The 26,546-nt window shown below is 42.8% G+C and overlaps 1 protein-coding gene and 4 non-coding genes across 5 annotated transcripts; 1 reads left to right on the top strand and 4 right to left on the bottom strand.

Annotated features, from left to right (window-relative positions):
• Window positions 1-407: 407 nt before the first annotated feature.
• trnar-ucg (transfer RNA arginine (anticodon UCG)) lies at window positions 408-480 on the bottom strand. The gene has a single exon. It is a non-coding gene; the product is annotated as a tRNA-Arg (tRNA).
• Window positions 481-839: 359 nt separating this feature from the next.
• Window positions 840-913, bottom strand: trnai-aau (transfer RNA isoleucine (anticodon AAU)). The gene has a single exon. It is a non-coding gene; the product is annotated as a tRNA-Ile (tRNA).
• Window positions 914-1,409: 496 nt separating this feature from the next.
• Window positions 1,410-1,483, bottom strand: trnai-aau (transfer RNA isoleucine (anticodon AAU)). The gene has a single exon. It is a non-coding gene; the product is annotated as a tRNA-Ile (tRNA).
• A 464-nt stretch (window positions 1,484-1,947) lies between these two features.
• On the bottom strand, window positions 1,948-2,020 carry trnar-ucg (transfer RNA arginine (anticodon UCG)). The gene has a single exon. It is a non-coding gene; the product is annotated as a tRNA-Arg (tRNA).
• Window positions 2,021-15,132: 13,112 nt separating this feature from the next.
• On the top strand, window positions 15,133-25,209 carry rpgrb (retinitis pigmentosa GTPase regulator b). Its single transcript, XM_085347635.1, has 14 exons — window positions 15,133-15,210; window positions 17,189-17,314; window positions 17,950-18,042; window positions 18,743-18,805; window positions 18,886-19,044; window positions 19,855-20,004; window positions 20,454-20,612; window positions 20,804-20,959; window positions 21,074-21,198; window positions 21,798-21,989; window positions 22,104-22,290; window positions 22,797-22,891; window positions 22,986-23,045; window positions 23,161-25,209. The coding sequence occupies exons 1-14, from the start codon at window positions 15,180-15,182 to the stop codon at window positions 25,207-25,209; spliced, it is 3,645 nt and encodes a 1,214-aa protein (XP_085203761.1). The 5' UTR covers window positions 15,133-15,179.
• The last annotated feature ends 1,337 nt before the right edge of the window (window positions 25,210-26,546 follow it).

The raw sequence follows: 26,546 nt of genomic DNA, 5'->3' as shown, positions 1-26,546 counted from the left end.
ACACAAGAGAAATGTGTGTTTACAAGAAATTACTTCAAGCAGTACCAATGAAAGCCAACTCTTGGAAGCTCCTACTGATCAGAAGCCACCTATGCAGGTGTAGTTCCACCAACAGCCTGCTTCCAAGTCGTGATTTTTTCACCCATGTCGCTTGAGGTCATGGCATGTTATTGACTTTCTATGGTTGCTTCTAAGCCAAGACCACTGGGGCCTGGCACTGATAAGGCCAAGTTCATGGCTTCAGTCCGCAACCTGGCCATTCGAGCCTCGTTTGAGAACTCGTAGAGTCTCTGTTGAAGGACATGAAATTGACAAAAGTGTAGCAATTTTGGATGACATAAAGGATCCGAGGTTGGCCTGCTGCAATCTAACTGGGAACGCATGCCTGCTCCTCAAGGACTCACAACAAACCACGAAGGGACTTGAACCCTCAATCTTCTGATCCGAAGTCAGACGCCTTGTCCGTTAGGCCACGTGGTCTGGCAGAAGCTCCCTCTTTTCACGAACGTTCGTTGGAGTCTGGTTGAATCAACTGCTGGTGTTGGGTTGCTCACGTGGCTGGTGGATATTGCTTGATTGTTGCTTGAAATAATTGATTGTTGCTTGAAATAAGTGCATGCCACAGCATTTCTCCCATGTATCACGCTCTTAAAAATGTAGTCCTACCTGCCACATGCACAGTGGATCCACCCACTAAGCCAGAGTATTATCTGCCAATGAAGGTCATAAAGCTTACGTGGCCCGATCTGTCACCTGGAAGTTGGCAGAGGTTTTTTGTTGGATCCCACCCAATAAAATCCACAGTCTATCATGAGACAGCACGTTGGATGGCTGTTGAATGGCCAGTATGGGGATTGAACCCATGACCTTGGCGTTATTAGCACCACGCTCTGACCAGCTGAGCTAACCGGCCTACAAAATGTGTGTGAACCCATCCTTTTGTTGACTAATATGCCAAAAAAGAGAGGGTGGAAGAACTGTTAAGAACACAAGAGAAATGTGTGTTTACACGAAATTACTTCAACATAGTGGGAAAAAAAGAAGTCTTCTGTTGACTTACAAAAAATGCTTTAAGAAGAAATTTGCCACAAAACAATACATGGTGTGCGTCTTCTAAAGTTAGGGTCGTTAGGTGAGGATATAAAGCAGCAGTTTTTGATGCAGTATGCTGTGTCAGACTTTGGAAATGAGTGATTTATCCAGAAAGTAGCTGGAAAAGTGATTTGGAGATTGTAGCTAAGCATGTAATGTATTCATTAGCGTGTCATGTGTCAGTGAATTTTGTGGTTTGCTGTCATTTGTAGTTGCGTACATCACTCACCTGGAAGTTGGCAGAGGTTTTTTCTTGGATCCCACCCAAAAAAAATCCACAGTCTATCATGAGACAGCACGTTGGATGGCTGTTGGAATGGCCAGTATGGGGATTGAACCCATGACCTTGGCGTTATTAGCACCACGCTCTGACCAGCTGAGCTAACCGGCCTACAAAATCATTCTGTTGACTGATATACCAAAAAAGAGGGTGGAAGAACTGTTAACAACACAAGAGAAATGTGTGTTTACAAGAAATTACTTCAAGCAGTACCAATGAAAGCCAACTCTTGGAAGCTCCTACTGATCAGAAGCCACCTATGCAGGTGTAGTTCCACCAACAGCCTGCTTCCAAGTCGTGATTTTTTCACCCATGTCGCTTGAGGTCATGGCATGTTATTGACTTTCTATGGTTGCTTCTAAGCCAAGACCACTGGGGCCTGGCACTGATAAGGCCAAGTTCATGGCTTCAGTCCACAACCTGGCCATTCGAGCCTCGTTTGAGAACTCGTAGAGTCTCTGTTGAAGGACATGAAATTGACAAAAGTGTAGCAATTTTGGATGACATAAAGGATCCGAGGTTGGCCTGCTGCAATCTAACTGGGAACGCATGCCTGCTCCTCAAGGACTCACAACAAACCACGAAGGGACTTGAACCCTCAATCTTCTGATCCGAAGTCAGACGCCTTGTCCGTTAGGCCACGTGGTCTGGCAGAAGCTCCCTCTTTTCACGAACGTTCGTTGGAGTCTGGTTGAATCAACTGCTGGTGTTGGGTTGCTCACGTGGCTGGTGGATATTGCTTGATTGTTGCTTGAAATAATTGATTGTTGCTTGAAATAAGTGCATGCCACAGCATTTCTCCCATGTATCACGCTCTTAAAAACGTAGTCCTACCTGCCACATGCACAGTGGATCCACCTATTGAGCCAGAGCATCATCTGCCAATGACGGTCATAAAGCTTACGTGGCCCGATCTCTCACTGATAAGGCCAAATTCATGGCTTCCCTAACCTGGCCTTTCGAGCCTCGTTTGAGAACTCGTAGAGTCTCTTTTGAAGGACACACCCAGGGTCTGCAGTCTTAAAGGCTGCATTTCAAGACCGATTACTTCACAGCGACGCGATGAAGGCTGTCCCAATTCAAAGGCTGCTCTAAATGCGGCCCTCAAATGCGTCTTTCATTTCCCTGAATTTCAAGGATGGGTCGGTGTAGCCTTCATGGTCCAACATATCTCAGACTTCATAGTGCGGCGGTTGTTGGGATAATTTTTCCCAAAAAAATGGCGAAAGCCGAGCGGCCGGAGAGTAAACTTTCATAAGTAAGTACTGAATATTATGTCACTTTTTCATGCGCAAATGTTTAATAATGAAGAACATTAAAACATTACTGTTGGCCACATGTCGGCAAAGTTATGTGACATTAGCGATGTTTGTACATTTTTAAAGTAAAGGTTTTAAAGCCTTTACTTCAAAATATACGCCGTTCAATAGTCGGTCTTAATCTTACAAAGAATGTGCTGATTTTATGGATAATTAAAGGCTGTATCCCAATTCAGGGACTGCAGCCTTAAAGGTTGCATTTTAAGGCCGATTACGTCACAGTGGCGCGCCGAAGGCTGTCCCAATTCAAAGGCTGCTCGAAATGTGGCCCTCAAATGCGTCCTTCATTTCCCTGAATTTTATGGCTGTGGCAGTGTAGACTTCGTGGTCCCATATATCCCACAATTCATAGCGTGGATAATTCTGCCGCAGACGGCAGAAGCAGAGCGGCCGAAGAGTAAATTAAGTACTGAATATTATGTCACTCATTTATGTGCAAATGTTTAATAATGAGGAACATTATAACATTACTGTTGGCCACATGTCGGCAAAGTTATTTGCCATTAGTGATGTTTGTACGTTCAGCTTTTACTTGCTTTTAAAACCTTAATCTTACAGAGAATGTGATGATTTCGTGGATAATTAAAGTCAGTCATATATCCACAAACACAACAAGCTGTAAGTCAGTGATGCTGCTCGGTTTGCAGTCCTGAATATCACGGCACAAGCAGGATTCACTGCACTGTTAATGTTAGCTATGTTTTATTGCTGCCTCTGTTCGGTGGTGTCGAGCAAAACGGACTTTAACATGTGTTTGAACGAGTTGACAGTTCACTCATTAAGCTGAATGAAAGATGCTTTAATCACAGCAGTCACACATGTGTCCACTGTACCATCTGGGAACTCTTCTTGTTTAGCACTCGTAATAACACAAACACTAAATCCTCCTTCTCTTGTGCTGTTTTGTAGCAGTGTAAACACCTGAGACTGTCACCTGTCTGTCTGTCCTGCACTCTTTCTCTCTCTTTTTCTTTCTCTCTGATTGTGTAACAAAAGTATGAACATGTATTTATAAGTTACACTTGTGTTTGAATCCTGCAGCTTATCACACATTTGATTTCCATGTGTGACAACTGCAAGTGTGCAGAGTGAGGACAGACTGAGGGACCCACTGCTGCACATCATCTGTGAGGCTTTGCACCCCTGATGATCCACCAGGACAAACTCAGCAGTGTGTGAGGAAGAGGAGGAGGAAGAGCCAGCAGCAGCTGACAGATGGAGAGAATAGACGGACTGTTCCCTGTTTGTGAAGGACTGCTAGAAAAGTTTCACATAACTAATTGTCTGTCCTGAATCAGTCTTATTAGGTAATGTTCAAACAATTTTATCATTCCATCATTCCGGTGTTTTCAGTGTGGGAGAAAGTACTCAGGGCCTTCAAGTTACACACTATGAAAGGCAGCAACAAGTTTAACATTCAGAAACCTAAAGTATGTATCAGCAGCAGAATGGACCTAAAAATTTGTATTTGTATGTTTTAGCAGAAGTCAGCCAGTTTAAGGCTCTGATATCTATTCTGTATGACTTAAAGCAGTTATGACATAGTATGATTTTCTCACCCAATAAAGGAATATTTAATATATCGGTCTATTATTCATTCTATCAGAAACAGTTTTTACAGCTCGTACATTTTCTTTTTATACATATATGTAAGCAATGAGCCAAATTTAGTTATGCCAACATACTGAAGGAACAACATTTGTCTCTTATATATGATACACCTATATATTAGGGGTGCAACGATACACAAAATTCACGGTTCGGTTCGATACTTTGGTGTCACGGTTCAATATTTTTTTGATACAAAAAAAATGTTCATGCCTTTTTAATTTGTCATTTATTAAAATGATAAATATATATTTTAACTCAAAAGTACAGTTTTTAAATTTAACCTTAACCCTTGTGCGCATTTTTTATTTTGACAGCGAATGCGCACCTGCGGACCACTTATGTGCAGCCCTGGTTATTTAGCTCGTCATATTGCAGCCACAGAAATGATTTTGTCCATGAAACCATAAAGCTGCACTTTCTTTTTGCCTTATAGTCTGATTTGTCATAACTTCTCCGTTTTGTGGTAAGCTTTTCTTTGGCTGTCACTTCTTCACCCTGACCTGTCTTATTTGGCTCAGCAGAACTGAAATATATATCCTGCTGCTTTTACACACGCACTCACATAAGCTCAGCGATTCTCTGCGCGATCAACCTCTCACATGTTTAAGCTTGCTGCGGGAGATTTCACTTGTCATGTTTGCATAGTAAGCTAACGATTAATAAGACGATGTCAGAGGAATTGGTGCACAAATTATCATCACTCACAGATCAGTGCTGTCGCTCTCTATACACAGTTCGCACGATTGCAAAGTGAAAGCAAAAAAACAAGCGCAAATTCAAACACGATTTCAATATGTCACATATTGACAGTGGCTCACCGATGCCAATGACATAATTACCCAGCTACATTTCCGAAAGAATGCAAAAGCATTGACATATATTTTTCCTTCCTACAATAGCCCGACGGGCAGGGAAGAGATAGATTTTGGTAGCCCGACTGAAAAAATCGCTAGCCCCAGGACGTCGGGCTAGCGATATTGCAAGCCCTGTATCTGATTGAGGAATCACTCATCTTTGGAAAAGAGAGTTTATTACAGAGAAATGTCTCTTTCCAAAATAAAAGCTATACTATCCGCTTCTTCTGGGCTATATTCTCAGCAGCATAAGGAGAATCATGTGCTAACAGCTGTCTAAATGACTCGGCTAAAGTTAGTAGCATGCTTGTTGTTTTTGTCTTTGCACTAGGATGATGTCGGCATAAATGTGCAGTCATATTCGTTGTGTTCCCACTAGTGCTTTCAGGTTAATCTCGTTGAACTGACGTTAACGCTACAACACGGCAAATCTCCGTTAACGAGCTACCGCCGATCGCTCCGTGCATGGGGCTAGACGGCCAACACGTTAACGAGCTAACTGCGCTAACACACTAGTTCCCACCCATGTAATTGAGCATTGCATGGCACATCCAACATACTGTTTTACTTTAGTCCATGACTCGCTTACCTTCAGGGTCATACGTCACATGAAAACCAAAATAATTCCAAACGCCAGATCTGAATGAGGTTCAATTTGCCTGTTGCAAGGAGAGCTTAACTTCTGTCTCGCTAGCTTGCCCTGCGCTCTTCCTTCTGACGATGCTGTCTGTGTTGAGCGCTCAGTGGATCTGCGCTCGACAGTGCAGCCTAGGCAGAGTAGTTGAACGCAGATTCACTGAGCGCTCAACACAGACAGCATCGTCAGAAGGAAAGTTGATAAAATAAATTACAAATGTTGTATTGTTCGATACATATGCGTACCGAACCGAAAGCACTGTATCGAACGGTTCAATATCGATACGAATATCGTTGCACCCCTACTATATATGCACTGTCAAAGATACTTGTCTTTGAGTGAAGATTTAAGGTGATAAGACATATAAATAACTGCGACTTGAATCTGTACTGAAGCTCAGTATTTGACACAGTTCATGTTCACTGCTGTAATAGCTAATAATGATTAATATAAATCAAATCAAATCAAATCACTTTTATTGTCACATCACATGTGCAGGTACATTGGTACAGTACATGTGAGTGAAATTCTTGTGTGCGAGCTTCACAAGCAACAGAGTTGTGCAAAATACAATAATGTAAACAAGCAAAATACATGAATGGCCACATCTTAAACTAATAAATATATTGTAACGTTCACAAGAACCAGACGGTTGGGGTCTCAGTTTGTCCGTTTATTCGGCACATAAGCCAGCGGGTTGTTAACTCAGGGGGAAGCGCTCTCGAACTACACCTCTCTTCAGCCTGGCACACACACAGAACAACCAGGTCCCCCCACCCCTTCCTGTACACCACCCTCACTACTTCCTGCAGCCCAACCAAACATGAATCTTAAAGGAACAACAACAGTGTGCAGAGAAAACCAACATGTCACTGTCCAGTAACACTTAACCATCGTTACACTGCCCCCCCAGCAATAAGTTCCTCGTCCCCGAGGGAACGACACAGTCTCTGAGGCGGGGCGGTAGCCTACGTTCCCTCCTTGACCTCCTGAGCCCCTGAGGAGGACGCGGAGCTTCGGGGCTTTGGGGTGAAGAGTCCGAGGGGGGGGAACGCAGCCCCGGTCGGGGGCCCCCCCCATGGACGCTCTGTACACGTCCCTCTGGAAAGGAGGGGAGGGACTGTCCTCTGTAGGGGGCCATCCGGTCTCTGTGCAGCGCTACTATCCTCCCCCTAGGAGGCAACTGCACCCTGTAAACAACCTCCCCCACTCGCTCTAGGACGCTGCAAGGCCCCACCCAGCTGCTATCCAGTTTAGGACACCGTCCCTTCTTCCTCTTTGGGCTGTAGACCCACACCAGCTCCCCAGCACGGAAGTGCCTCCCTTTAGTGGTGATGTCGTAATTCCTCTTTTGGCGCAGGCCTGCCTTCGCCAGCTGCTCTCGGGCGTAGGAATGTGCAGAATCCAGCCGGTCCTGCAGCTTCCTTGCGTAGTCCCGGCCCGGTGGTGCCTCTGGCGCGTCCGGGGGTTTCCCAAAAGCCAACTCTGCAGGAGTTCTCAGCTCTCTCCCTAACATGAGCAGGGCAGGCGTACATTGGGTGGAGTCCTGCACTGCCGACCTGTAGGCCATGAGGGTAAGGGGAAGATGGTAATCCCAGTCCCGTTGGTGTTCTGAGGTAAGGATGGCTAGCTGCTGGGCCAGCGTCCTGTTAAACCTTTCCACCAGCCCATCGCTTTGGGGGTGAAGTGGGGTGGTGCGGGTCTTCTTAATCCCAAGGCGTTCACACATGGCAGCAAATACCTTGGACTCAAAGTTACGCCCCTGGTCACTGTGGAGGGTCTCTGCTGTCCCAAAGCGGCTGAACATCCCCTCCACTAATACATCAGCGACAGTCTCAGCCTCCTGATCTGGGATGGCGTATGCTTCCGGCCACTTGGTAAAATAGTCCATGGCCACAAGAACATAGCGGTTTCCTCTGTCTGTGCGAGGAAATGGGCCCATGACGTCCACAGCTACTCGCTCCATTGGAGCTCCTGCTGGTTGCTGCTGAAGCTGAGCCCGGGACTGGTCTTGTGGCCCTTTGTGTGAGGAACATGCATCACAGCTGCGGCAAAAGTCCTCCACATCCCTCCGCTGTTGACCCCAGTAATAGCCCTGGCGGAGGCGGCGAAGAGTCTTGGAGACCCCAAAGTGGCCAGAGCCAGTGCTCCCATGGCAGGCTCCCAGCACAGCTGACCTCAGCGACCTTGGCACCACAACCTGCCACCTCTCCTCCCCCGTGGCAGGATCCTTCCAGGCACGCTCCAACACCCCCTCCTTCAGCCTGAGAGCTGCAAACTTGGCCCACAGCCCCCTGGTACAGATGGAAAACCCAGTGACCTCATCCCAAAGGGGTTGCTCCCCCTTCTCCAGCCACTGCAGGACCGGCAGCAGGTCTGTGTCTTGTTCCTGCCGTGCCCTCCACTCCGCTGCATCCACCACCAGAAGAACCCTGCAGGCGAGCTGTGCTGCTCCGTCTATTGTCGTGAGTTCCCGCTCTATTTCCTCTCGCTTCTCACAGTAACGGCAGCCAGCTGCAGCACATGGGCGGCGAGAGAGGGCGTCTGCGTTAGAATGGTGCGTCCCTGCTCTGTGCTCCACGGTGAAATTGAAGGCTTGGAGCTCCTCCAGCCAGCGAGCCACCTGTCCCTCTGGCTCCCTGAAAGACATCAGCCACTGAAGGGCAGCATGATCAGTTCTGACAACAAATGCTGTGCCGCACAGGTAGTATTTAAAGTGTCTCACCCCCGCCACCACAGCCAACAGCTCTCGTCGTGTGACACAGTAGCGCCGCTCGCTCCTGTTCAGGACCCGGCTGAAGTACGCCACCACCTTCTCCCCTTCCGGTCCAACCTGCGACAACACCGCTCCCAGCCCCACATTACTTGCGTCAGTGTCCAGGACAAAAGGCAGGGCGGGGTCAGGGGGGGCAAGGACTGGGGACTCTGTCAGCGATCTGCGGAGGGTGTCGAACGCCTGCTGACAGTCCTGGGTCCAGATGAAGTCACGGTCCTTCTGCAGCAGGTGGAAGAGTGGTGCGGCTATGGAGGAAAAGCCCTTCACAAACCTCCTGTAATAAGACGCCAGTCCTAGGAAGCTTTTGAGCTGTTTCTGGTCTGCTGGTGTGGGCCACTCGGTAATGGTGTGAATTTTTTCCTCCAAAGTGCTGATGCCCTCACAACCCAGCTTGTGGCCCAGAAACTCCACCTCCCTCCTCATGAAGTGGCACTTGTCGGGATGCAGCTTCAGGCCTGCAGCCGCCACCCTCTCCAACACTTGTCTCAGGGCATCCAGGGCAGCATCAAAGGAGCTCCCGTGCACTAGAAGATCATCCAGGTAAACCAGACACCGTTGCCGTGGGACGCCAGCCAGCACACTGTCCACGAGCCTCTCGAAGGTCGCAGGAGCGTTGCAAAGGCCAAAACTCAGGACTTTGAACTGCCATAGTCCCCTGTTAGTGCAGAAGGCTGTCTTCGGTCTGGATTCCGGGGACAGTGGCACCTGCCAGTAGCCACTCCGCAGGTCCAGGGTGGAAAACCAGGAGGACCCGGCTACTAAGTCGAGGGACTCATCAATCCTGGGAAGGGGGTAAGAGTCTTTCTTCGTCACTTTGTTGAGTGGTCTGTAGTCCACACAGAAACGCATCCTAGGACTTTTTTTCTTAGGCACCATCACCACCGCGGAGGCCCACGGGCTATCAGATGGTTCTATGATGCCCGCCTTCATCATTTCACACAGCTCCCTGTCTGCAGCCTCCTGATGAGCCAGGGGCAGGCGGCGGGGGCGCACTTTAATAGGCTGGGCATCCCCGGTCTCAATGACGTGCTCTACCAAGTGTGTCAAGCCAACATCACTTTCTTTCAGGGCAAAAATGTCACTAAACTCTTTTAGTACCTGCCATAGACTCTCTTGCTGCTGTGGAGTCAGCCCCTCACAGTTCTTTGACCAGATACTCCTCACTGCTGAGAGCCTCTCCTCCTCCTCCTCCTCCGCTCGCTGTTCTGCTGGCGGGTCTGCAGGGGTCTCTGCGGTGGAGGTGGACGCTGCGGCAGATGCTGTGCAGACCGGGGGAGGAATAAGCGGCACCTTCTTCCCATCAGGGAGTACGAGGAGGCCTTTGCCTAAGTCCAGTACACCACCAATGGCTCGTAAAAAATCCAGCCCAAGGATGCAGGCGTCCTGCACGTCAGCCACCCAGGCAGCATAAGACACACCGAGGTCCCCCACCTTGAACTGGAACACTCCCTTCCCTCTCATTGGGGCCAGATCACCGGTCACAGTCTTAAGTTGCACGTTAGTCGGTTGTACAGCAGCTCCGGTTGGGACAATATCGGGTCGGACCAGCGTTGCATTGGATCCCGTGTCCAGCAGGGCCGTACAGGACACCCCCGCAATCGTCACTGGAACATGGCAAAAGCCGCCAACCTGGGTCCAGCCCACAGTGATGGCCGCACCGGGTGGAGGTGGCGGTGGTGTGGGGATGTCGTTCTCCCAGGCCCGTGTACTCCCGCCTACACGGGCCCGTGGGCGTTTCCCTGAACCGCTGCAAGCTTGGGGCACTGCCTGATGAGGTGTCCGACTTGTCCACATCCCCAGCAGCTCTGAAGTGCTCCGACCAGAGCATTATAATCTCCCCTCTGCTCCTCGGTCAGCAGCAGCAGGCATGCAGCTGCATCCTCACACAGGCACAAAGCCAATTGGAGAGCTTTATGTTCCTCAGACCAGCCAGCTGCAACAGCTAACAGCTCGAACTGTGCGATAAACACTTCCCATGGCGTCTTGCCGCTGAACTTAGGCGTTTTTATATTCGCTGCAGCTTGCTGGGCGCCGCCATGTTTGTTTGAATCACGTGACGGCGCGCCAAGCGAGGTCGACTCCTTCCCGCCGGAATCGCGGCCGCTGTGCGAACAGTTCCCGAGCCTAGTCAAACCTGGAGAAAATCCAGCCTCGGCAGACAGCCGCAGCGCCGTTTCCCTCACTCCATGGGCGGGCGAGCGCGGACGAACCTCCCTCTCCTCCGTCTCCTTCTTAATCCTGCCCGGCAACATCCTCGTCACGTAACGGCAAGCGTCGCCGGCAACAGGGTCTCGGGCGTTCTGGGGTTCTTTTTTCTTTCTTCACTTCTGACACCAATGTAACGTTCACAAGAACCAGACGGTTGGGGTCTCAGTTTGTCCGTTTATTCGGCACATAAGCCAGCGGGTTGTTAACTCAGGGGGAAGCGCTCTCGAACTACACCTCTCTTCAGCCTGGCACACACACAGAACAACCAGGTCCCCCCACCCCTTCCTGTACACCACCCTCACTACTTCCTGCAGCCCAACCAAACATGAATCTTAAAGGAACAACAACAGTGTGCAGAGAAAACCAACATGTCACTGTCCAGTAACACTTAACCATCGTTACAATATGTACAATATATAATAGTATATGCATTTCTGAATGTGTATACTAAATATTTTTCTACGTGTGTGTGTGTGTGTGTGTGTACACATATTTTACAAATTAAATAGAGTAAACAATAAATAAATATATAAAAATATACAGAGTTGAGACATGTGCAAAACAGTGGCATTACTGTACAGTATGGAGTGCATAATGTTGAAGTTCCAGTAGTGAAGGTGAGGTGTCTATGACGTGTTCAGCAGTCTGATGGCCTGGTGGAAGAAGCTGTCTCTCAGTCTGCTGGTACGGGACCGGATGCTGCAGAACCTCCTTCCTGATGGAAGTAGTCTGAACAGTTTATGGCTGGGGTGACTGGAGTCCTTGATGATCCTCCCCGCTTTCCTCAGGCACCGCTTCCTGTAGATGTCTTGGAGGGAGGGAAGCTCACCTCCAATTATCCGTTCAGAGCACCGCACTACTCGCTGGAGAGCTTTGCAGTTTTAGGCAGTTGTAACTATAATATTGGCCATATTATATTTACATTACCAAAATGATATTACCTTAGTCTCATGAACAAAATTAGCTAATTGTTATTTACTAGCTAATCTTAAAATGACCGTTCAGTACAGAAATGAAGGCCAAAAATCATGTTTTACAGTCCTGTGGTCTCAGCCTCAGATACTTATCAAATCAAGAAACAAACAAACAAATGAACAAAATATCTTCTCCTTCATTTCTGTCAAACAAAGTTGCATGACACGTTTCCAGCGGTTAGTATCAATGGTTACTAGGCAACCTGGGCAGCACGACGGAACCTAGACCGTCCCATACAGCCCATGAGTTTGCAACAAACTTGCCGTTTATTTTGCAAATCGAGCTCAATACTGCCCCTAGCGTCCTGGAGCACTTCCGTTGTGTTTTGGTTTTTGCATATGTTTTGAATTTTGTAAGTGTTATAGAGTTTGTAAGTGTTTTGGAGTTTGTACATGCTTTGTCTATAGGGGCCACCGTAGTTTTTTACTACTTGCTACTTGCTTTACTACTTGCTCATGTAAGTTTGAGACTAGGGTTGCCAACCGTCCCTTAAAATACGGAATCGTCCCGTATTTCGAAACAAAAGTACACGTCCCGTATTGAGCTAATAAGGGACGCACTTTGTCCCGTAATACAGTGAGAACCAAAAGTAGTCTATAAATGTTTATGGAATTAACGCCTTGTTTGAAAACATAATTCCCAGCCCCTCTCCTGCTTTGTGACCAATGAGCTGACAGCACACTTATGACAATTCGAGTATGACAATTCAGATTACCGCTCATCTCATTGGTCGAGGAAAGGTCGCTTTCGGAGAAAATACCGGAAGACAACAGGTGACCACAACAAGAAGCATGGCCAACAGGGAAACAAACGCCGACACTGCGGTGCAAGTCTCGGACGACAGTACACCTAAAGCTGGGCAGACACTGTGTGATTTTTTCAGTCACGTTATTCAGCTCCTGCTCAAACTGCACGATTGACTCACAGGGGTTAGAAGTTCATAGGTCACGATGTACTCTCACACTGTACCGCCCGATGCTCTGATGCGACCTGAGTGCTCACACTGTGCCGCTGTTGTGCCAAAGTAGTTACCCCCGCCATAAAATGAAGGTTATAACAGAAAATCTGTCGCTCTCTCTCTCTGTCTTTCACTCACACAGACACACCACCACCATCAACTTTGCTAAATTGCTAATGAAAAACATTGATCAGGCAGCTGTGATTAAGCAGCAGTGTAAATCCAACTATTTTCACGGTTGTTGTGGTCGTGATAATTTTGTGAGGCCACATCGAAAAGGCTCGGATGAGCTTTCCAAAGTTCTACAAGTTGTGCCTCCATCGCTTGTGTCCAGATCACACGCTGCACTGCCGTGCTGCTCCGTCTTTTTCACCGACGTTTACGTGTTTGCGCGCGAGCAGCTGCGGTGACACCCTCACGAGCGATTGATGATCGGGAACTGGTCGTGAGGTGTTAATCACTTCTCGTTACCCAACGTATACTACATGACGCACGATGAAGGCCAAAATCGGTCCGATCACTCAAAAATCGGCTCAAAATGGGCCTAAAACCGCACAGTGTAAGCCCAGCATTAGAGCAGCAATGTTTGTTTCCCTCAGAGAAAGGGAAGAATGGGAAAAGGAAAACACCTGGCTGGAAAAAGTTAATATGGGCATGTGCAGTGAATATCAGCGCTATGTGGCCAGAAGTGTGATAATATAATTTATTTTGTGTAATAAACAACTGCAAGGATAGATGATTACAATAAATAGATGACTAATACATAAAAGTAATACATAGGTGAATAATGATGATGAGTTATGATGCGTAATCATGGGAACAAGTGGGTTTACAAACAGGAGCAGCTGATTAGCATTAGAAAAGCTGAAATAATACCTCAACTGAAGCCAATTGTACTAAATGCACTAAATAGAATAGAATAGAATTCAACTTTATTGTCATTGCACATGCACAGGTACAGGGCAACGAAATGCAGTTTGCATCCATCCAGAAGTGCTTTAGTGATATAGATATATTACAATATATATTAGCAATAATATAGATATGTGAGTATATTACAGAAATGGGTCTATTATGGTATGTTATAATGTACACGGTATGAAGTATGTTGTGAATATTCTATAACTATAAGTATGTACAGGCTATGAACAGGATATAAATATGAAAAACTATACAGAATATGAAATAAATAACTTTACAGAAATCTGAGATATACAGCTATACAGAAATGGGAACTATGCAAGTTGTAAACAGTTGTAGGATTAAAGATTATCGAATGTACAGAATGATTATTTACACAGAGCTATACAGTAGTGCAGTTAAGATAAGTGAGGGTGTAGATAGTTTCTACAGAGGCTATATAAAGTGCTAGTGGTTGTGAGTGGTGGTTCACTCCATGTTATTATTGTGTTTGAGGGTACAGTTGTCCATTGTGGGTGTGTGTATGTTTGGTCCATGAGTTTAACGTGGGTCAGATGTCAGGAGGCAGAGTTCAGGAGTCTGACAGCTGTGGGGAAGAAGCTGTTCCGGTACCTGGTGGTCTTAGTCCGGAGGCTCCTGTGGCGCCTCCCAGAGGGCAGGAGGGTGAAGAGTCCATGTGATGGGTGACTGGGGTCTTTGATGATTTTCCCAGCCCTTTTCAGACACCGCTTCCTGTAGATGTCTTTTATGGCAGGAAGTGGTGCTCCGGCGATGCGCTGGGCAGTTTTCACGACCCTCTGCAACGCCTTCCGGTCCGAGGCAGAGCAGTTCCCGTACCAGACTGTTATACAGTTGGTCAGGATGCTCTCGATGGTGCAGCGATAGAAGTTCACCAGGATGTCTGAGGACAGGTGGTTCTTCCTCAGAGTCCTCAAGAAGAAGAGGCGCTGGTGAGCCTTCTTGACCAGCTTGGCACTGTTACAAGAATATTTTTCTTTCTATTGTTTTCTATTATTTTAAGTTAAGCAGGACAGAGTTCTTTTAAAGAAAGATTTACTTATATTCTCAAAAGTTAAGCATGACAGGCTTCTGTTTAAGAAAGAGACCTGTTTTACTGTGTTAATGTTGTCATTTTGAGCTAAAAATAAATAGCTAAATGATCATTTGTTTCACATGTGTTGATATCACAAAGAATAGAATATGCATCTACTTAAATCAACTTCAAGTCAAATGGTTAAAAAAATAATTTCACACACAAAAAAAGAGCTAGAAAATTCACCACACTGGGAAGGGTGAAGACAACTGGGTCGCCCGGTCCTGGCCACGAGGTGTCCCTTATTTATTTTTCAGGGAGTTGGCAACCCTATTTGAGACCCCTGCTATAAATAATGAGACACATGAAATGGCTCTGTTTCTTTAAGAGTCACGTGTGTTCCTTCGTAGCCTAGGAGAAGTTTTGTTTACTTCCGGGTTGTTCGAGTCGAAAATAACAGAAGGGTACCAACACGCCCACAGGCGCGGATCAAAGCGGATTAAAGTACCGCAGAGATGGCAGGCGAAGCTGAAGATGACATTCCGGGTAAATATCAGTCATTGTCGCCTCTTCTGGCTCTCAGAGAACCGTTTGTATTGTAAAATATTCTTTAACTGTAATGTTCACCTTCGGCTAGCTTCAGGCTAACGGAAAGTTAACCTCATGATATTGCATTTCTCCTCCCGTTATTCTGTTTTACTCTACACGAGTGCTTTAGCTATTAAGGTCAAATAGTTTTTATGAATTTTTTCCTCATCATTCCTCACTTTGAATCACTTTGATAGTGATTAATTATCAAGTATCTTTTTTCCCCTGTCCTGATATTTTCATATTTTATTGTCGATGCCAATGTTCAACTCTACCACATGTCAAAGGTGTTTTTTTTTTGTAGTCAGTTGCATTTACGCTCAAACAGTAAAAGGAGAGGTAAAAATAAAAACGGTCTTACTATGGTAAATGGTAAATGGCCTGCATTTGTATAGCGCTTTTCTAGTCCCTAAGGACCCCAAAGCGCTTCACACTACATTCAGTCATTCACCCATTCACACACACATTCACACACTGGCGATGGCAAGCTACATTGTAGCCACAGCTGCCCTGGGGCGCACTGACATAGATTGTTTTAATTTCATGAAAGTGCTTCTTATGCATATCCGTGTCTATAATAACACTAAAGCAATAAAGCAATAGCAAACAATGCATAATTTTTTATATTTTGATACAAAATACATTTTGTTTTCTCCCCCCTTTTTGTATTATTGTGTTTCTTTTACTCTGTTTTCTTTGATGAAGGAATAAAGTAAGTAAGTAATAAATGACCCCATCCAAAGAACATTTTTACAAAATCTGTAACCCTTTAAAAACGTTTATGTCATTTTTTTTCAGTAACAAATAATGCCAAGTATTCAGATCTGCAGCACTCAAATTTGAACGTTTTCCTCCTCTTCTTTTTTATGCAGACTAGATCTTTTCCAAGTGGAAAAATATGTTATTCCTGAATACATATTTTGGCGTAGACTTCTTGTTTGAGAAGACAAGACATTTGAAGACTTCACATTGGGTTAACTTGACTCTTTGGCTAATTTTTAATTAATGTGAAAAAAATGTAACCAAAATGATGCTAGTTAAATGGTAAAAACTACTAAATAAACATTTTGAGTTAGTTTAGTGTCTTAGTTTTGGTTTATTTGTTGGGATTATGCAAAACTTTAAAATATCCAAGATGCAAGCAACAAGTATGCACATAGCCATAAACCACGTAAACAAAAATATATACTGTAAGTTACTATGAGAAGAGAACTGAAATGAGAAGATTGTCTCAAAATGTTAGCTTAATAACTTGAAATTTCGAGTCAGGTATGAAAAACACAATTTTGAGTCATTAATTAAAAATTTTCAAATACTAACCTCAAAATTTGAATTATGCATAGCAAAAGCAGTTTCTGTTTTTTAGTGGAGGACACAAGCCTCTATAGACTGTCCACACGTGGACACGTGTGGACATGTTCAGGATCTGAAAATTGAAGTCAAGACGTAGAGTGCATCAAACCTCCTTTCTTTTTAATGGCCATCTAGGCGGTAATGCTTGTAGTTATAAATCAAAGCTTCCTTATAAAGGAGTCTATGAGAAAATGAACCTGCTCCTCCCTTGATTTCTTACCTCAGTAAACACTTTTCTGATGAATTCTCTGAGCTCCAATGCTTACTTAATTTGGTAAATTATGGTCATTATCAGAATCAGAAAGGAGGATGAAGCAAGTTAGGACCTTAATTTTGACTGACAAGTTGAAATCATATGAGCACGCTGTGTCCTTTGGTGTCACAGTCAGATCGTTCCACAGCAAATTACGTCTGGATGGGAAAAAAAAATTACTCAGCTTGAGGTTTCACTAACACTAGACTGACATCAAGGTGGCTCCATCCATCCATCTTTTATATAAAGGGCTGAAACATCACATTTGGTGTGGTTAAACTTGAAAATTAATCCAAGTTGGTGATTGGTTTTTTTGGTCTCTTCTTACAGAATCGGGGGCAGTTTTCACTTTTGGAAAGAGCAAGTTCGCTGACAACATTCCAAGTAAATTTTGGCTTAAAAATGACATCCCACTCAGAATAGCGTGCGGCGATGAGCACACCGCCTTAATAACAGGTGAGAGCCCCTCCTATGTTCCAGGTAATACTCATTTACGTGTTTGTACACTGCTGACAAACGTGAAAGCTGGAAATACTGTTTTGATTTAGTTTCACTTGCGCTGTCCTCTTAAAATATGTCTGCTCTAACATATCAGAACTGATATGTTTTCTCGGTTTTGTTTAGATGTACAAAAATTAGATTTATTAAAAAAAAAAAAAAGATAAATACATTAACCTCCATTTTAAGATTTGGATTATTTTTTAATGTTGTGCTTTACAATATTAACCTACTGTCATTTTTAAAATACAAAATTATTTTTACTCTTTACTTTTGTTTGTATCTACATGTTTACAAAAAATATATATTGTATCAGTCAAGTAAGTCAAAATTTCAATACATTTCTTCAATTTAAATTTTAGTTTAATTTCATGGTTATCTTTTGGAGGGGATTTTTACAATTACGTACAATTACTTAATTTGAGGAAAAGCTTTCTTTATTATCCAAATTAGATTTTCAGCTTTTTTCTCTTATCTTTTTTTATTATTTTGTTTTGTGACTGTAACTGAATCCAGCCCCGTGTCACTTTAAAATGAATCCTGCTGAAACATCACAGAGTCCCTTTCAGGAGATTTTCTCTGTGTCTTCACAGAAAATGGGAAGCTCTTCCTGTTTGGTAGCAACAACTGGGGCCAGCTCGGCCTTGGCTCCAAAGTGACTGTCAACAAACCCACCTGTGTCAAAGGTTGGTCTTTATGGCACCTTCTCACTGTTTCAGTTCTAAAAAAAAAGTTATAGAGGATGAGTAGTGCCACTGAAAGCTGCTTTCAGCCAGTTTAAACAGGCAGTGAGGAGGGAGTCCCTGAAGAGGAGGAGACAAAGCCTTCAAATAAAGTGTGACTTTGTTGTAAATATAATCTCAGTCTAGAGGGCTAATAATCTGCTTAAATCTGGAGGGACATTAGCTGAGAAACAGTAAGTGCCACTCCTCAGATACAGAGAAAAGGATGTGTCCTGTATGAGGTTTGTTTAAGTGTGAATTTAATCTGAAAATTACTTTAAAAAGAAAGGATCATTCTTACTGGAAATAGTTGTTCAATACAGAAAATCTAAATGTAATAAATAATCCTAGAAATTAAACTCAAGTCTGATTAATTCTATTTTCTGGTGATTTTAGTTTTTTGGTCATTAGTAGATGGAGGGAGCTGGGCCTCAAAATTTATGCAATGTCTATGTTGGAAAAGTTCTATATAATATTAAAAATGACCACAAGTCTTTAATAAATTTTATAACAGTTTGGAATTATTGTATTTTGCATTGAATTGTACTGAGAACACTTTGTTTTTCTTCATGAATCTTTTCTAAATTTATCAAAAGATGATGAGGTAAGCTGCGCTCTCCAGATTACCGTTCCCATAGTTTTAAATTTCTTTGTGATGTTTCAGCCCTGAAGTCTGAGAAAGTTCAACTGGTGGCTTGCGGGAGAAACCACACGCTTATCTGCACAGGTCAGTGTTTAGTGTTCACAGCTGTTTTCTTTCAAGTGCTGATGAATATTAAACACGCTTGTGTTGATGTGTGTCTGTAGCCCAAGGGAAGGTGTATGCCTCAGGTGGGAACAGCGAGGGTCAGCTGGGGCTTGGAGACTGTGATGAGAGGACTTCCTTCAAGAGACTTGATTTTTTTGATTCACAAGGACCAATCAAGATGCTTGCTGCGGGTTCGAACACCTCAGCAGCTCTCACCGGTAAGATCCACACAACACTGTAATTCAGCTGTTAGCTCTGATCACAGCTAATCAGAGCTTAACTGCCAGTAAACATTAAGGGAAGTCATATAATAAATGCAAATTAAATGTTAGTTAATTTTCATTTTAAGGTTTTTGATCATTTTTGATGTATATTTCATAATTGTGCCTACATCTACACTAAGATATGCAGTTTTTGTATTGTTTTATTCATTGTATATGTATTTTATCTTACTTTATTTAATTGTAAATTATATTTTTGCTATTTTTTGTTAGTGTAATGAGATTAAAAACATTAAAATTTTTAATGTATGTTTTTTTTACCTTGGAATTTAATTATATAAATATATATTGAAGATTAAATGAAATTAAAATTAAATATATACATATATCATACATATTGTACTACTGGATGTTCGATTTTATTTTTTAGACTTTGCTCATAAATTAGATTTAAAGTAAAAAAATATCTAAAAACATTATTGATTTAAAATTATTTTTTTAAACATTCATGTTTTTATATTTTTTGTATTTTGTTTAAATTTGTATTTCATCTGTATATTCTGTATTTTCGGCAGCATCTAAAAAAAAAAAAAAAAGATAATTTCATGAAATTCATTTGTAATTAAATGATAGTTATTCTGTTATCAAATGAAAAATTTGGTTAACAAAATTGAAGTAAAAAGATTCCTTATGTTTTAGAAAATGTTGCAAGTTTAAAACTGAAGTGTAGAAGAGAGAACAAAGTGTCGTTAACAGATAAATGTGTTCCCAAAATAAACGTAATCTCTTTATTTATTTCTTTTCCAGCGAGTGGTAAACTCTTTATGTGGGGTGATAACACAGAGGGTCAGATTGGTTTGGGTAAGGAGAGTCAGGTGTCATCACCCCAGGAAGTCAGTGTAGGCCGACCAATCAGCTGGGTCTCCTGCGGGTACTACCATTCAGCTTTAGTGACAGGTGAGTAGAGATAGGTCCCAAATAACCATTCATCACTTTGCAGTGAGCCTGCAAATCGCACATGGTTACAGATAGCATAAGGAACATGGGTGACAGTGGCTAAAATATAAAAGAATAATTCTCACACGTGTGTATTTATACTAATGTAAAAATCAGAACAATAAAAGTTTTTTTTAATGCAAGTTAATTGGCAAAAGTATCTTATTTCCATAGATTTTCATTCACCATATTATTTTATAATTTAAAAAATCAAAACTCCATTGTTCATTTAAATTTAGGTGTTTTGATTTTTGCATATAAATATTATTATAGAATTTAACATATTTTAAAATCAAGTGACACTTTTTTAAAAAGTTTTTTTAAGTTTAACCAGAATTTTGTTTCCCCTATTCGTTCTGGACCTAAAACCAGTGGATAGCTCTGAGTATTTCCTATTTTTGTTTTCCAAGTGGATGGCGCTCTGTACACATTTGGCGAGCGGGACAGTGGAAAACTGGGTTTGGGCACCCACCAGCTTCCAGGGCACCGAGTGCCTCAGCTGGTGAAGAGCATCAAGGAGCCAGTGACGCAGGTGGCCTGTGGGGGTGGACATACAGTGGCACTCGCAGGTAAATGTCTGATGACAGCAAATAAGACATGTTATTTATTTATTTCCTTTAAATAACTAACTGAGAATAATATTCTCAGTTGGTTTCCCCCTTCCTTCAATCTTACTAAAAAGTTACAGAATGCTCTCAAACAGGGGAATAAAATACTGCAGCATGCTGCAAACGCCTCTGATTGTGTTGGTTTCTTTCAGAGGGAAGTGTGTACACGTTCGGCCTCGGTCAGTTCGGACAGCTCGGCCATGGGACATTCATCTTTGAGTCCCGGGTGCCGCGTTTGGTTGAGCACTTCAAGAAGGGACGAGCCTGTCAGGTGGCCTGTGGAGAAAACCACACCGCTGTCATTACAGGTAAATCTCAGCTCGGTTCATTAATGCCGAGCTTCTCATTGACAACAGAGTTGAACAGAAGAGGTTCTTCACGGATCTGATGTCAGAAATTTTAATCTTTTTTTTTTTTTTTAGAAGACGGGTTGCTATACACGTTTGGAGATGGCAGACATGGAAAACTTGGTCTGGGGGAAGAAAACTTCACTAACCAGTTTAAACCAACGCTGTGCCTGCGATTCCTGAAGTATAATGTTCAGGGAGTAAGTGTTTCATACAGACAGGTTTACATTTGTTCATGCAGTAGAACTTAAAATAATGTATAGGAATTATTTAATTAGGCTTGGAGATACTTCATAAGTTTAAAGACAATGTAATTTTATTGTCGCATTTCTTATATCTTTTTAATTTTTTGTCTTCACTTTTTACATTAAAAAAAAATTATGTTCGTTTTTCAATTTTTATTCATAATTGCATATATAACATAAAATATAGAAAATTTTAAATGAGTTTTACCTTTTAAAATTTTTTTATTTTTTTGTAAAGCACTTTGAGTGCTCAGAGTAGAAAGTGCAATATAATAACCATTCCATTTGTCTTTTTTTTTTTACCTTTTATACTCTTTAAATACATAATTTAAAAAATTATGTATATTTGTGTCAGTTTTGTGTCAATTTTTAAAATGTGTTATTATTTTTTTAATTACAAAAATCCTAAATACATACATATATAAAAATATAAAATTCATTTTATATTTTAAAAACATTTATTTATTTATAATCATATATATTTTCTATTTTTGTGCATTTCTGGGTGACTTTCATGCATGCAAATACTTTAATTTGGTTGCTGACGTGTCCAGGCGATGTGCGGCGGATGTCACATGGTGGTGCTGGCTCGGCCGAGGGCCCGGGGAACCGGTGAGGTCACGCTGGAGGATGACGATGTGACGGAAAATTTCCTGGAGAAACCATACGTGGAACTGCTGGGTAACACAGTTGACTCATCTACGCTGCAGAGGAGCCTCTCAGCCCGGGTTCGCAGGAGGGAGAGGGTGGGTATGAGGACAATGAACGTGACACTTTTTATAGTTTATCTGCAGATAACAGTTCGTTTCTAAAGAAGTTCATGGGTTAATATCGCTCATTGGCTAAACCCTCTGATTCAGGAGCGATCTCCAGACCAGTTTGGCACCATGTTCCGCACGCTGCCTGCCATGACACCAGGTAACCTCCTCCCGCCACTGACAGCCTCCAGCCAGACCATACCACCACGACTGGCTCCGCCTGAGGTGATCCACGGAAAGGTGCTCAATGGCACTTACCAGCACAGGAACGAGGAGTCGACCCACCAGGGTACCTACTTCATCTGCACCGCCATTGCCTCATCCTCTTTCTGTTACATCAAAGTTTTGGACAATATTATTTGCATTTTTGTTAGACTTTGGGGAGGTTGTTGTCTTTTTTTTTTGTCTCCTTGAGTCACATCTCTGATAAATCCTATCCCTTTGGCTTCCTCAAGATCCCTTATTCATTTTTATGAAAACAGACACCTGTACGGTATATGTTTCTAAGACCTAGAAGCACTAAGATGAAGTTGGGAAAAATGAGAATGTGAGCTCTGTATTTTTGACATTTGACAATTGGTGTTCATGTCGTTCATGCCCTTTCCCTGAAAGTTAAATGAGTTTCTCTTGATCTCAGGGTTTTCTGCAGATTTGAAATCTGTAAATAAAGAGGTCAGATTCTCAAAATCTTGATTTTTTTTAAAAACATCTTACGTATTTGTTCATCTTTGTCACTATGTGATATTACCTGTATCTGGAAAGCTGCTGCTGAAGATAATGCTGTCCTGTTTTCAGAGCTGGCAGGTGGGGAGACAGACAGTGTTGTGGAAAGTCTGACAGACACTGACAGCGTGAGAGGTCTTGGAGAAACCAGAGACTTCCTCAACATGGTAAGAGATCAATGACATCATCTTAAATGTTGCTCAGAAAAAAAGACAAATATAACATTTTGCTGCTGATTTCATCTCTGCTCCTTCCTGACAGACTCATGTGATGAAGATAGACCCCAGTGATAAAACCCTCACACTGTCTCCAGTTCAAAAGGTAACTCAAACTCTTACTTTGTGTGCTATGTCCTTTGATGTTTCTGCATGTCTCTTCCTCTCTAATGCATGCCTCTTTTTTCCATCCTTTTCTTGCTTTCTTGCACCGAGGATAGAGGAAGGGTAAGAATGGTAAGGCTATAAAAGAACAGAGTCAAAGAAAGCAGAGAAAGCTCTCAAAGCAGAGCAGTTTCTCTTCCACTTCGCTGTCTTGTAAGAGTGAGGCTGCCTCTCCCCTCCGGGCGTTACCCACTGAACTCCTGAGGAGTCGTAGCACTCGTACTCAGGGCCCGCAGAGCCCCCAGAGACATCAGAAAAGCAACCAGAACAAGGTGAATCTGATCTTGGCTGTAGAGGAGTTGCAGGAGAGGCCCAGTAAAAACAAACCTACAAGCATCAGGGACATAAATAAGGCAGCATCCAAAGAGCAACAAATGCAAGTTCACAGTAAAAGCCAGGTGATAGGGGTTCACAGGAAGCTGGCAGCAGACTCAAAACAAAGTCCAGAAACTATGAAGAAAAGTTTAGATTTCAACTCTAAATCTGCTAAAGTTGAGAAAGTGAAGTCTAAGCCTGTGAGGGTTAAAAGCAAACCCACAGGAATCAGTTCACCAGGTAAACTCAGTCATACAGACTCAGCAAGCTTTCACCTGAGTGACACTTTGGATGAAGAGAGCATAGTGGGCTCTCAGCAGGTTTCTGAGGTGAAAAAAATCCCCAAATCTAAAGAGAAGAAAACAGATTTGTCTAAGAAAAACAAGAATGAAAAAAACATGAAAGAAGCTCAAATCAAAAAAGGGTCAGAGGTTCAGGAAAAGTCAACAGATCTCAGCCTGCTTGTTGGAGCTGCTTCGCTCGCTGCAGGAGCAGCTTTGATCCAAGCTGGAAGACGATTAAGCTCCACATCCCTTTCTGAGAACAGTTGTGCTGTACTTAAAGAGGGTGTGACTAAATCACTGAGTGAGGAATCTGAATCTTACGCTGCCAATTTTAGCCACAGATCTGCTGTCAGCATCAACATCATACCCGCACCTGAAAGTCCTGAAATGAGGACAATCTCAGATCAAAGTGAACAGCAGATGGACTCTGCCGCAATCAAAGAGGAAGAGGAGGATAATGACGAAGAGGGTGAAGAGGAAGAAGGGCAGACAGATGCAAAAGTAAGCGAGGAAGAGGAGGATGTTAGTCACATTATTAAGAAAGTGGCAGAGAACACTGAGGATGAAAAAGAGAGTGACACTCTTCACTCTGGAGAGAAGTCAGACAGCGATGTAGATGAGGAGGAGGATGAGAGCAATGTTGTGGTAGAAGATGAAGAAGAGGAGGAGGAAAAGAGTGGAGTAACAGAAAGTGAAAGCAAAACAGAGACTGAAGAGAAAGACAGAAACGGAGGTGATGTAGAAGAAGAGGAGTCGGAGGAAGAGGAAAGTGAGGAAGGGTCAAGTCACGAAACAGAGAGCAAACGTGGAGATACTGAAAGTGACTTGGAAGAAGGGGACGAGGAAGAAGAAGGGAGTTTGGAGAGTGAGGGTGAAGAAGATGAGGTTGAAAGTGAGTCTGTGAGGTCTTCAGAGAGAGAAGAAAGTGAGGAAGAGAGGGAGACCGAAGAAGGAGAAGATGAAAAAGAGGAGGAAGAAAAAAGTAGTGCTGAAGAAGTAGAAGAGAGTAGTGAAGAGGAAAACAGTGAAATTGAGGAAGAAGAGGAGGCGGAGGAACAAAGTGAGGAAAAGGAGGAAGAGACAGAGGATGAGGAGGAGGAAGAAGAAAAAGAAGAGGATGAACAAAGTGAGGAGAAGGAGGAAGAGACAGAGGATGAAGAGGAGGCAGAAGAAAAAAAAGAAGAAGAAAGTGAGGAAAAGGAGGAAGAGACAGAGGATGAGGAGGAGGAAGAAGAAGGAGAAGAGGAGGAAGAAAGTGAGGAAAAGGAGGCTGAAGCGGAAGATGAGGAGGACCAGAGTGAGGAAGAAGAAGACGAGGAAGAGAAGGAAGATGAAGAAGAAGAAGAGGAGAAGGTTGTCAAAAAGAAAAGGTCTGCTGAAGTGAAAAGACAAAGTGCTAAATCAGCAACTAGAAGCAAACTAAGGTTAGGGGTCAAAGGTCAGGCGGCAGGTGAGTCAGAGGAGTTCTGGGATGATGTTTTACCTCAATACCTCAATCTGAAATAATAAGGGCCCTTATATCAATATTATTGATTTATTGATTTATTGAATAACAGGAAATGGACACGATCAAAGTCTGAAAAGTAAAAAAAATAAATAAATATTGTTATAAAAATGGCCATACTAGAAAAGCTTGATACAGGTCACATTACTTTTTCTGTATAAATAGTTAAAACTACATTGTATTCAGTTTTGTATGAGATTACTCAGTTAATTAATTAACATAACCAAAACAATGTCAGGAGAATAAATTGTATATTTTTATATAAAGTTTTGTCATCTGCAAAGAAAATCACTAAAATACATTTATGTAAGAGAAGGGAAGACAAAGTGGATTAGCCAGACAGTTAAGCCAGTTATATTTTTAAAATGTCCAGTAATAGATCTTTGTAGATGTATGAAACATTAGACATTTAAAGTCAATATCACATAGTTTACATTAGTGAATTAGCATGTAATATTGACCCTTTCGAAATGCACGACAAGCAGTGTGGATGTGACTGAACAATAGAAGGCAGGTAGCTTAAAAGATCAAGTATCCATGCTAATGCTGGTGAAATAAGGATTCAATGTCTTGGTTAAAATTGCCTTGCAGGCAGTACTTAAATGCAAAAGCACAACAGATGTGGATTTCACATAATTATTTTTGTTTTTCAGTATTTAATTTTTTATTGACCTTATTTTTTCCTAGTAAGATATTATTCTTTCTCTTTTTGCACCTGGAGACTATCTGAGCTTTCATGTTCTACACAAATTTCCATGTGTTTATCATCTATCTTTTGTGTTTGCCAAAACTACTTAAGTAGAATTTTCAGGTATCTGTACTTGAATCAAGTTGTTGTTGTTTTTTCAGATAACTTTTTATCTTTACTCCCTACATTTTTAAACAAATATCTGTACTTTCTATTCCTTACATTTTCAGAACGTCACTGTGCGCCTTCAAACATCAAACCGATTTGAGGCTAAACAATAACACATGAGAGGAAATCCAATTTGTAATCACCAGAGCATGCGTCATAGTGAGGGGTTTAAGTTCGGGCCTGTGGTTTATTTGGAGCAACACCAGGACGAGTGCAGGTGTCCATGAGTTGTGGTTGCATTATTTCTGCATCTAGGTAGTGCTATAAAGGAGGGGTAATTTCAAATGCAGCATTTCTACCAGTAAACATCAGCAAACACAAACTGTTTGTGTCTACAGTTTGTCACAGTGTGTTGTTAGCCAAAGGTCCAGACACTGTATTTCACAGGGAGAGAAAAGAAAGAGCTAACTTCACTAAATGATGGAAATAGATAAGGAAGACAGGAGGTTATATTTATAAGTACGGACTGCTCAGTGGTATTTG

The sequence above is a fragment of the Diplotaxodon limnothrissa genome, linkage group LG23 (assembly GCF_057381915.1).
Source record: "Diplotaxodon limnothrissa isolate DT_005_m linkage group LG23, D_limnothrissa_male_GT1.1, whole genome shotgun sequence".
NCBI lineage: Eukaryota > Metazoa > Chordata > Actinopteri > Cichliformes > Cichlidae > Diplotaxodon > Diplotaxodon limnothrissa.
This window is presented reverse-complemented; position numbering and strand designations above follow the sequence as displayed.